At 40.5% G+C, this 12,017-nt stretch overlaps 1 protein-coding gene across 7 annotated transcripts in view; it reads right to left on the bottom strand.

The window, feature by feature from the left end:
* Positions 1 to 1,780: 1,780 nt before the first annotated feature.
* The window catches only part of ASRGL1 (asparaginase and isoaspartyl peptidase 1), a 70,091-nt gene continuing 59,854 nt past the window's right edge, over positions 1,781 to 12,017 (bottom strand). For all 7 annotated transcript variants that reach the window (XM_079970568.1, XM_079970566.1, XM_079970567.1 and 4 more), the window contains 4 exons: positions 11,287 to 11,441; positions 9,947 to 10,065; positions 7,443 to 7,553; positions 1,781 to 3,694 (listed from right to left, as the gene is read on the bottom strand). In XM_079970568.1, coding sequence (XP_079826694.1) covers positions 3,465 to 3,694; positions 7,443 to 7,553; positions 9,947 to 10,065; positions 11,287 to 11,441 — 615 coding nt within the window. In that variant the 3' untranslated portion in view covers positions 1,781 to 3,464. The remainder of the gene's footprint in view (positions 3,695 to 7,442; positions 7,554 to 9,946; positions 10,066 to 11,286; positions 11,442 to 12,017) is intronic.

Here is a 12,017-nt window from a genome sequence, read left to right as displayed (position 1 = left end):
TGAGCTGCATGCTACAATGCATTACATGGTTTAAACTCTAAGTGAAGCCGTAGAGATAAAGGGTCAGAAGTGTGAGCTCGAGAACTGATGCACACATTTTATTTACAACACAGCAAGGCACTGATAATTCATTGGTAAGTGCAAAAAAATGGGACCTTTGAAGAGAGAGAGAGTGAAAGAGGGATCTGTAATGCAATCAAATAGTTTTAATCCACAAAGTTCAGCAGAAAGGGTAATCCAGGGATGCTTATTGAGTCAAGTTGGTTCCTAATCCTCCTGCCAATAGATTTAGGAACTACAGAACACCAGGGAACTCATTAGGTATGTCCAAAAACATGTATAGGATTTTCCCTCCTCTCCTCTTTTCCTTACCTTTGTACCTGTTGTGATGTTGTGTGAACAGCAGTACAATCTGAGTCACACCAGGAATTATTTATTAATTAACCACCCACTGAAATTTATGTCATATAAATCAAACAAAAATGAAGTATCTTGCAAATTCACTGATGAACAGGGTTACCAAGTCTTCGATCCCAAAGCCTGAGACTCCAAAGCAAATCATGGTGATATCCTAAGTCTTAAAAGGCAAAAATCTGACAATAGTACAGAATCCTGCAGCAAAGAGGCAGAGCCAAGACATGTGAAAACTGGGGAGGGTGTGTGAGCAGGGCAGAGGGAATCAGAAATACATTTTTCACCCCTTAATTATTTTGTGAAGATTTCCCTCCATCTATATATTGGCTAGTGGGAAATTTAAGGGGAAAAAATCAACCTCTTATGCAATGTTTTATTTTCTAAACCATGAGTGAAATGGCATTCTGCCATGGAACATGGACTAAAGAATGCAGCAAGACACAGCAATATGGAACTCACCCGCCCACACCAGCATGCCAGATCAGAAACTGCTTTTGCAATATTTCCAATGTTTAAAAGCAAGTTGCTGGGGAAAGGGAGGGGGCAGATAAAGAAGGAAACAAGGGCAAGAAAAGGCAAGTGTCCCAAGGGGGGGGGCATGCAGATATTTTGTGTACTGTAGTCTGAACTATGTGGATAGACAGGAAGCTGAACTTTTGCAGGGAGGGAATGCATGCCCCCCCGCCCCGGATCAGCAAGTCAAGCCAAGAAGTCACAACAGCAACCACGCTGGATGACTGCCAAGTTAAATGAATGTAAGGAATGGCCTGTCCTAGGAATTTATTAGGCATTGTCACTAGGGAGGATGTGACTGTTTGGGAGATGTGACGCAAGTCTGACAGGGCTGGTTCTTGAAAGGCACGGCAGAGGCACCTCCCCAATTAGAGGTATCATGTTTATTTGTTCTAGTGCAATTTAGAAGCAGCCCTCCAACTCATATTATGTTAAAATGGTGCCTCTCAAAGTTGAACAAATCCAAATCCAAAGGCAAGGAAAGGTATGTTCTCCCATTATGAGGATATCTTGTTAAAAGTATGAACTGTTACACCACAGATTCTGCAATTAAAATAATTGCCTTAATTTTAAAAATGAACATTTTAATAGAGTGGGAAGGGGGAATCTGCTACTTAAAGAAATGGCTGTTGATATTTCACAGATAAAAGGAGTACTCCAACCATGTGCTGTAAATATTCAATTTTTTAAAATCACAGTATTATTTTTGCTTCCGTGAAAGGCTTATCAACACTAAACTTGAATCTACTCTTGTTGTTCTGCAAGAAAATGCATGTGTGTGTGTGTGTGTGATTTAATGGAAATTTGATTAGCTAAACAATACACTTGAGCCATAAAGCATGCATGAGTAGTCTACTTTTAAAATACACTGTACTAGATTTTATTGGCATTTATTTTCATAAGAACATGTTGTGCATCAACATAACACTGATTATTTCCCAGATGGAAAACGTGGTATGGGATCAAGGCAATATCTAAATAAGACTTAAATTACTGAATTACATTAGCATGAAAAGAATAAAAGGAAAAGCAAGGGATAAAATTACAAATACCTTATCTAAAAATGAAGCATCTTCCTTGTAAGTATTATCATGAGAAAATACATTTCACTCGGTAAATTTCTATTTTGGTACTATAAGTACCTCAAAAAACATATTACCATATAAACACTAGTGCAACTTTATGCCCAGCAGCTTATTCCTGCAATTAATATACTACTTCAAGAAAGACACCTATCATATTATTTGACTTGGCCTTTGACTTGTCATACAATCAAATGAAAGTCTGCTATCTCAAAACAAAACTTTGAATTCTTTCGCATGTTTCCCTAAACATGAGAATTATTATGTCCCTACTTTCTTTTCTGTACTGATTGTAAGTAGGAAAAAAATGTAAGCAAATTTCTTAATATTTCAGTTACAAAATTTGGGAGTAACCTGTGGTTGTGATCATCCCAGTTCTTCTCAAAGTTTACATAACAAATGCTCCTGAAATGAACAGAGTGTGGAACTAGATGATCCTCAAGGTCCCTTCCAAGATTCTAAGATTTTCCCTCCAGTATATAAAACCACAGGGTTGTTATCATGCTGCAGTTTACTTCACCACAGACAGGTGGCACTACAAGCAGCAGTGTGGACGGCCAAGGCAAAGCGAGTAGAAGGGATCCAGAGGATGGAGATGCAGGTCTAGGCCAGGGAATTGGAAGATGGGCAGCATAATGACCTAGGCAAGTGGCCCAGGAAAGGTGGGTAGGAGTAGGAGAGAAGAAGATGACAAAGTCTTTGGATTTGACATCTCGCTTTATCACTACCCTAAGGAGTCTCAAAGCGGCTAACAATCTCCTTTCCCTTCCTCCCCCACAACAAACACTCTGTGAGGTGAGTAAGGCTGAGAGACTTCAGAGAAGTGTGACAAGCCTAAGGTCACCCAGCAGCTGCATGTGGAGGAGCGGGGACGCGAACCCAGTTCACCAGATTATGAGTCTACTGCTCTTAACCACTACACCACACAGGCTCAGGAGAGATCCAGAGGACAGAGACAGAGGCAGGCGAGGTGGGAGCAGGCCCAGGTGAGCAGTTCAAGGGAGGCATGATGGAGGGATACAGAGGACTGTGACATGGGCACATAAGATAAAAGCGAAAGTGTGATCTGGGGCACCAGACTACATTTGGTCTATCATGGACACTGGTTTCCAAGAATTATCACATTATAGGAGAAGCTGCCTTCAATATAATGGCCATTGTGAAGACTGCATATCTCATCAAATACACCCCACTGAAGATGTGACTTTCTGCAATTCAGTTGTGTGACTAAGAAACCAAACCTTTGGATATCTTATATATGCTCATATAAGCCATCCTTAAGCCAACTATGTCTCCTTCTAGATTTTAGCTTGGCTGCAAAAAGACCAGCATTGTGAATATCTGAACTGAAATTTGGTGAGAAGGTCCTTTCAGAAAGGGGACAACAGATTCAGTTTCCAACAAAGGTCTATAATCTTGATTGTGCTGCGTTACTTCCACTTCCTTCACTTCTGCTTAGCATCCCAGGGAGCTAATAGCTTCTTCGGCAGGTTGTGTGTGCCACTCCCCAGCATGAATGCCATAGTGCAGTTGGTCATCCTTGACTGTAGCCCAGGACATCTCCTGAGTGGAGCATCGTGCAGCCCAGTCTCCTGAATTGCTGATCACAATGACACCACCCAATCCCCCGACTCTAGTTTTCATGCAATCTAGGGCAGAGTCAGCAGCATCTCCTGGTGATTTTCCTGGGGGGGAAAGTTCAAAAACACGTCAGAAATTAAATAATTTTGAGCAAAACCAATTCAGGCTGAAAGGGTGGCCTTGAATCTTTCCAGATTAGCCAATAACTGGCTTTTGCAGCAGCTACAATTCATCCATATAATATCTCTTAAACATGGTGGGTATGATCCCAAAAGTACGTGAGTAGCTCCATATAAGAGGTCATTAGGTTTGTTTTTTACTCAAACAGTGGCCTACCAACCTTCTTTTGAAACAAGTGTTTCAAACACAGGTTAAAACTGGGTTGTTGTTTTTGTGTGTGGGTGGGGGGAATTCTACAGAGATAACCAAATCCCCTTGTGTAAATCTAAGAAACCTTTTAGATCCCAACAGTCAATAAAGAAGTATCAGAGAATTCCTGACCCCTCTCCAACAAGACATTGCAAAACTCTCTTTGCGAATAGTACACCAACTTACCGAATCAAAGCCAGATGGTTTATGGCCCCTTAGTCCAAATTCTAGCTATGTTCACTATACCTTGCTATTCCTGAGAATCATTCCTTCAGCTCTTACTAAATACCTTAAAATGAAGAAGATTCCACAGCCTTTCTACAACTGAGTTCCATTAGCCAGCTGTTTTAATGATTGACAGAATACCACAAATGACTTTCTATTTCTTTCCTTTGCTAAAAAGAAAGGGAAATAAAAGGTGATAGATACAACTGATGGGCCTAATTGTATCATGGGGGGCACAACAACACAGAAACCATTCTGTGCTTTGTCCGGCCCTCAAATGTGTGTCTCCTATATATGGATTTGTTTTAAAGGTAAAGGTAAAGGGACCCCTGACCATTAGGTCCAGTCACGGACGACTCTGAGGTTGCGGAGCTCATCTCGCTTTATTGGCTGAGGGAGCCGGCGTACAGCTTCTGGGTCATGTGGCCAGCATGACTAAGCCGCTTCTGGTGAACCAGAACAGCGCACGGAAACACTGTTTACCTTCCTGCCAGATTTGTTTTAGTTGTTGGTAAATTGGCAAGAAAAAAATTCAAAGGACATTGACAATCTTTATCACCAGGATTTATGATATAATTGAATCCCAATACAAACCAAAGTATCATTGTGGGATTATTTTGTCACTGTTGTTTTATATATATCTATATATGTTTTTGGTAGGTCCGCAAATTGAGACCTTCAGACATTGTTTAGTTCAAGTGTACAATGTAAGCATGTCATCAGAGACAGCAGTAACATTTACCGTAATCATTTTTAAAGATGACATGATGCCCTGTAAACAAAACCCATCTTGTGTGCATGTGCATAGCAAACAAGCCAAATAAAATTCATGTTGTTATCCACAATTTATAATCTCAGATCCACTGGTGCATTGTATATTGCCCAGTCTTAAGTATTACAAATGCATCAGGTGTCATATTGTAACTCAGACAAGCATAACAACTGCTTTAAGATTTTGCCCTTCCTCTTCATAAAAACGAAACCCAGATACCCCAGAATGGAAACTATTCTCATGCTTAGAAACCAAAGCCCAGCCTTTATAAACACTAACAGGAAGGATTATTTTCATCCAGGCAACAGCTGCCATAATAACGCTTAGACATTCCAACTATTGCAAAAAGGATCATTCAGTTTCTACCCTTCAATGGAGCACCTGCTCTTCACTTGCAGTACCGTGCAGCCTGAATTATGTAGCAGGGTTAGGAGGGGCTGAAAGCTACTGTGCACATTTCCAAAATCAAGTAAGAATGCAAGGATGTAATCAACTGTAGATTCCCCTTTCTTTAGTGCCTCCAAGAAAGAGATCATTCTTTATTTTAATAAAACTAAAGGTGGTATGGACAAGTGTGACCTCCATCTACATTTCCAAATGCCAAGGGTACTTTTCTGGTTTTCAAATGTAGTAGACACTGCCTGCTTTGATGCCTATATTTAAAAGCTAAACAACCCACAATGGAGTGAACACTCCAAAAAGTCTCCTCCTTGCAGTTCTAGCCTGGAGTTGATCAAATTCAGTGACATAACCAATTTGCCTATGTTATGAAAGAACTGGTGGAGCCAACCACTGCTGTCTTTCCTGCTGAAAAGAGGGCAGGAATAATCTCTGTGGTCAAAACACTAAAAATATGCTTCATGTAACTGTTTTGTCTGGCCTGCTCATGCAGTTGTGAAATGTGGTGATTGTGTATAGGCTGCCTAATTAGCAAGTGCTGTGGTTGCAAGTTCTGTACGATTTGTTGTTGCAAGTAATTCACAACTCATGATTATTTCCCCATTACACTTGTAATGGAGCAATACAGTGGTACCTCGGGTTAAATACTTAATTTGTTCTGGAGGTCCGTTCTTAACCTGAAACTGTTCTTAATCTGAAGCACCACTTTAGCTAATGGGGCCTGCTGTTGCTGCTGTGCCGCCGGAGCACGATTTCTGTTCTCATCCTGAAGCAAAGTACTTAACCCGAGGTACTATTTCTGGGTTAGTGGAGTCTGTAACCTGAAGCGTATGTAACCCAAGGTAGCACTGTATATTGTTTTATGTTTTTAAACAACTGTGAAGCAATCGGGTCCCACATACCATTTTTGTAGATGCTTGTCCTTTATATTATTGGATATTGTTGACCCTGATGATTTCTTTGCAACTAGTGTTCAGCTGGAAAAGTGAAGTATCTCAATAAAGACATGATTCCTTACTTGAAAATGGTATTGGCTTAATGTCTTCCCCTGAGTTTTTTCACAGCTTTCTTGTGGTGCATTTGACCCAAAAACCAGATTCATACAGTAACTCTTTCTATCAGTAGATTAAGTCAGAGTGACAAGCCATTTGTTAAGGATGCTGAAATAGAGGTGAAAGATCCCTATGCCATGACATTTACACACCTGAGATTTGCAGATAACCTCCCTGGAACTTATTTTATACAATGCTAATGGAATTTCCACCTTTTCCATTTAACAGTTCCTCTGCATATATGACTCTAAAATTCTTTGAAGTTTTGTGTCAGAAGTTAAATGGCGATCCTACTGATCTGCAGTCTGCAACTACAGCTTAGAATAAAGAAGGTGGTCTGGTCACGCTGGCAACTGTAAGTGTATTCAGGAGAAGTAGGTCAGCTGATTATGTTTACCGGCTGTAATATAAATCGAGAGTTTGGATAACATAGAAGGCAAAGCTCTCTGGAGTCATCCATAGCCTGATTATATTACAGCCACATGAACACCTTGTTGCTAGCTATTTACCATAGTCACACTTTTACTTAATATACACAAATCAATACATAGATCACCTACTTATTTTCATTCACATGCCTTCCTTTTTAACATAGAAGTTAGAGAAACTGGTGGTGCTTTAAAGGGTTTTATAAGATTAATCAGCAACAGCCCACTCCCTTCAACAGTTAAAAGCCTATTGTTTTTGGTATGCAACCACTAAGATGCCATAGTTTTTTTGTACTTGAGCTTTTCAAAGCAATCAACACTTTGTTGCAGGAACTACGAAATAATTTTTGTTTGTTATTCATTGCACACCAGCACAATATTGCTCCAGTGCCACTGAATAAGGACTAGCACAAATTGAGCCCTCAGAAGGTTCATTGTTTAAATCATCTGGACACAACCCTCCACTGATCACAACATTTGACTACTATTCAAATAACTTTCTCGGTATGCGTCCTCAACTTTGAACTAATGGACCACAACCTACTCCCACCAACATCTGTCAGGAATACAGTAGCAGTTCTGTGCTCTTTGCAACCTTTGTCGTTACCTTGTTCCATGTGATACAAGATAAGTCTTGCCAAAACCACTTTCATAATGCTCTCTCCGTGGCCTGTAGTAGAAGTGGCACCAACATTGTTATCTGCATAACCTCCACTTCCTGATCAAAGAGCAAAAAGTAAAAAGTCAAGGACTGGCATTTACAGTACCCAACATCTCAAATCAACTACAAGGATATATCCAATTGCACATAAGCTCGTTACAAAAGCAACCAATCTTATGTGAAGCAGAAGAACCCAAGTGGCATACACTTTGTGTCTACAATACATCAGGGGTGGCCAACTCCCAAGAGACTGCGATCTACTCACAGAATTAAAAACTGGCAGTGATCTACCCCTTTTTTAAAAAAGGAAAGCCCCGTTTTTGGGGGGTTCAGGGCAAGGTTGTTGAACTTTTTTTAGGGAGGAGGAAAGCCCCGATTATTGAGAATTCAAGCCTATGCTCAAGGGAGAAAAGAGAACAGCCACTCAGCAACAGACTGCTGCGGAAACAAACAGCCTCACTAAGTAAACTCCATCTTCCATTCTGCAAATTGTGCAACAATGGAGGCCAGGGTGAGGGAGTGGGGCTGGAATATATTTTACCAACGCTAAGGAAAGGGATGGAGCAATCAACTGCGATCTACCAAAACCTCACCGTGATCGACCTGTTGGACATCCCTGGTCTACATCAATGGAATTAACCAATAATTTGGAGCAAGGGTTCATTTGCACTTCAATAATACAATGTTAATTGGTAAGGATTAAGTGTCAATTACTCCTGAAGTCAAATTACTGCTGGGTAACTTGACCACCAAAAAGTCTCTTCCAGATGGTCAAGGTACCACCATAGTTCCACTAGTGTTCAGATGAACTTTCTATGAAGGCTGAGGGGATAGTGTGGTAAGTACACGTCATCAGTGCTGTACCTCCCTGTGGCTAGCAGACTGGTGAGGTTACTTGCTACACTGATGAGTTAGTTCATAAAAGTAAGCCACAACAGGCATCACTTCAGCCAATTGGAACCTGAACTAAGCACAACTCATTTTCTCTTTTAACTAAATATCATTTCAGATATAACCACATTGGAATTGGTGAAACTGGCACACTGATTTGCTGGCCAAGTGGTAGACCTGGTGATGACAAGGCAGAAAAATATGAATAAACTCTTAAGATGTTTCTTGTGGATGGATATCTAGAGAATTGTTTCCTCTCTTGCAATAGCTAATGAAGCTATTAAATATTTGGGGGAATCTTCAAAACATATCAAGAAAGGATGGTGTTTGAAAGATGGCACACAAGTCTATTGAGGGTTGCCTACATACACTGAACTACCAAGCAAAATCTGAACTCTGGACAATCATCTGCTTTTTAAATTGTCCTTTCTCCAGACCCAACATATAAGCCTTCTTGTTTAAACAAAACGCAGTCTAAACAAAATGAATGAAGATTTACTAAAGTTAAGTAAAGACCTGTTATTTGGTGGTATTGGGGAGAAGTATTTTACACACACATTATTGACTTTCAGCCTGCAAATTGCAAAACTAAAGTTTAGATCAGCTGCATAGTAAACAGATGATATATTTGCTAATAAGCCATCCTTCAAGCTGCATGCTAAGTTTACACTGGCTCTGAATCTACAAGTAATCATTGCTGGTGGCCTGAATGTCAGTAGAATTTAAAACAAAAGCAATGTTTTTTACCCCTTCAAAGTCTATGAATTGATAAATAGATTTCTTCCTGGAATTTCAAGTGGAGGCAGGAAGTGAAGGTTCTCCATGCAAATTTCCTTATGTGTCTATAAATACAGTGGTACCTCAGGTTAAGAACTTATTTCATTCCAGAGGTCCGTTCTTAACCTGAAACTGTTCTTAACCTGAGGTACCACTTTAGCTAATGGGGCCTCCCACTGCCGCCATGCGATTTCTGTTCTCATCCTGAAGTAAAGTTCTTAACCCGAGGTACTATTTCTGGGTTAGCGGAGTCTGTAACCTGAAGCGTCTGTAACCCAAGGTACCACTGTACACCCTGGGCTCCTTTTAACACCCCTTGCTGCTTCCTCACGCAAGAACTACTGTAAGCCTGTTTCTACAAGAGAAACACAATGTATTTAACCAAGCAATCTCCAAATCCTGCTCTTTCCACTCCCTACCCATCTTATATACTGTAGAAGTATATTGCGCAGGATGTAAAAGTTACAAAGTCATCATCTCAGGAAAACATACCGTTCACTAAACTCGGGTTTGTATGTGCACGCAAGCGTGGAGTGTCACTGCAAGCCCGATACTTTGCTTGCTGTTTCTGCACCAGCACTTCCCACTTTCACTGTTCCGTTTTTTAAAAGTGGCTTGCCTCTTTGGCAGCAGGAATTGCTGCCATAGGAACGGCAAGCCGTCATACTGATTCTTTAGATCACAGCCTTTGCTATCATGCATTTGACTGATATCATACATATTATATGAGAAAGAGAGGGAAGGGCTGGCTGGCTCTTCTTTCATTTATCACACTCCCCTACCTATACATGCTGTATCACCAACGCGGCCGACGCGTTTGTTCGTGAGTCCCCCAGTTGATGTTGCACAAGCAACGTTTCCTGCACTGTCGATAGCAACGGCTCCAACTGTTCCAAGGTCTCTGCCAAAAATAGCATTTCAAACAATTAGCTGAAGACTGGAGAGCATTTGCCAAAAGAACATAGCGTCTCACAGGTAGCATTTCCCCAAGTATTAAAAAAAACAACGGAGATCTTCAGTCCAAAGAATTCATAAAAGGAAAAAACTGTATTGGGAGTTAATGCACTTCTGAGTTTGCACTTAATCTGTTGAAGGACCAGTCTTTTTCAAGTATAAAAAGACCATTCAATTGAACAATTGATATGACCGAATAACCTAAAGCATTTCTGTGCAATTGAAAGAATCCCCCACCCCCAATTAATCAGTAGATCAGGGCTTCAGATGCAGCGCTGCCTCCCCTGCTCCCAGCAAAAAATTAAGACTGCAGGTTGAGTTCAACGAGGCTTTTACTATCCGGTAAGTACGAATAGGTTTGTGGCCTATGGGAATATGGGCTGGGCGCAGCAAATCCAGAGATGAGATGAGCAGCTGGTGGGCATGCGTCCTTGGGAAGACCAAATTTCACAAGCTGGATGTCTACGGGTAAAACATCCAAAAACATCCATTATGTTTTGCAGAGATTTGACCATCATAGGAGGGATATATTATGGGAACTTTAAGCAGCACTGCTGGATTTGACCAAACCCTTTTCTAGTTCAGTCAGATGTTTCTGGAAAACTCACGGGCAGGAAATGAGTCCAATCCCCACTACTGCTCCCCAGCAGCTGGCATTCAGAAGTATCCTGCCTCGGAATCTGAAGATTGCATATTGCCATCTTGAGTACAGACCCTCCAAGTGTCCCTATTTTCCAGGGACGTCCCTGATTTAGGGAAGCCATCCTGGTTTTGATTTGATCCTGGAATGTCCCACTTTTCCTTAGGATGTCCCTATTTTCATTGGAGAAATGTTGGAGGGTATGGTAGGATGTCTCTATTTTCACTGGGAAAATGTAGGAGGGTGTGCAGTTATCTGACACCCAAGCTATCTGAAGGCAATCCTGTATAGGGAAGGGTTGTTTATTTAAAAAAAAAAATGCTTCATGTTTTATTATGTTTTTATATATGTAAGAAGCTGCCCAATGTGACTGGGATGAGGTATAAGCAGTAAAATGATCATTATGGAATGGGGTGTCCCTATTTTCATCGGAGAAATGTGAGTAGCTTCACATTTCGCATCATGTTTTAATTTCGTTTGCTCAAGTGGTCAGGATTTTGCCCCCAACACCCAACATTTTATACTTGCTTTTGAAACTGTTGAGGGTTCGAATCAGCCTCAAGGTTTTTCTTCCATCTCTCCAGTGACCTTTCTGTGATCAGTTTCTCTCCAGGAACCTCAGGAACTCCCATGCCTCTAGCAAAGGCAGAGGCGCCCTGGTCCGTCAACAACATGTGGTCTGTCTGAAGGAGATAAGATATAATAAGAAGCTACTCAACAAAATAGCTGGACAAGCATGTTGCTGCCGTGGACATTTGATAAAATGAGTGAAAGACTATGAGTCATGGGGATGGGGAGAGCATGTGTGTGAATTCGACAGTGTTTAGTTTGCTTTGGTTGTTTGTTAATGTTGTTAATGTTGCTTTGTGGATTATGAGTGCTGTAATGCTTTGTGAATTTTATAACATGACTTTTCTTATGGTTGAGCTGTTTACCATATTTTTTAAGTTGTTCTGTTTTATAGTATTTTACAGAAGGTGGTTGTTTTACTGATGATTTGTTAATTATTTTATATGATTTATGTTGCAATTGTGATGTTCAGTGATATTATTTATTGTATGAAAGCCGCTTTGAGACTCATGCGAGTGAAGAGTGACATAGAAATATAATAAATGAAATGAAATGAAATAACCTCCCCCACCACCACACATTGGCTTTAAATGACTAGAGAAGATTTGAATGAAGTAAAAGAACAAAGTCAAGGATAAATCTTATGTAATCTTAGCAGTACAGATATATTTTTAGAATATGTATATTGT

This window comes from Podarcis cretensis (assembly GCF_951804945.1).
Source record: "Podarcis cretensis genome assembly, chromosome: 3".
NCBI lineage: Eukaryota > Metazoa > Chordata > Lepidosauria > Squamata > Lacertidae > Podarcis > Podarcis cretensis.
This window is presented reverse-complemented; position numbering and strand designations above follow the sequence as displayed.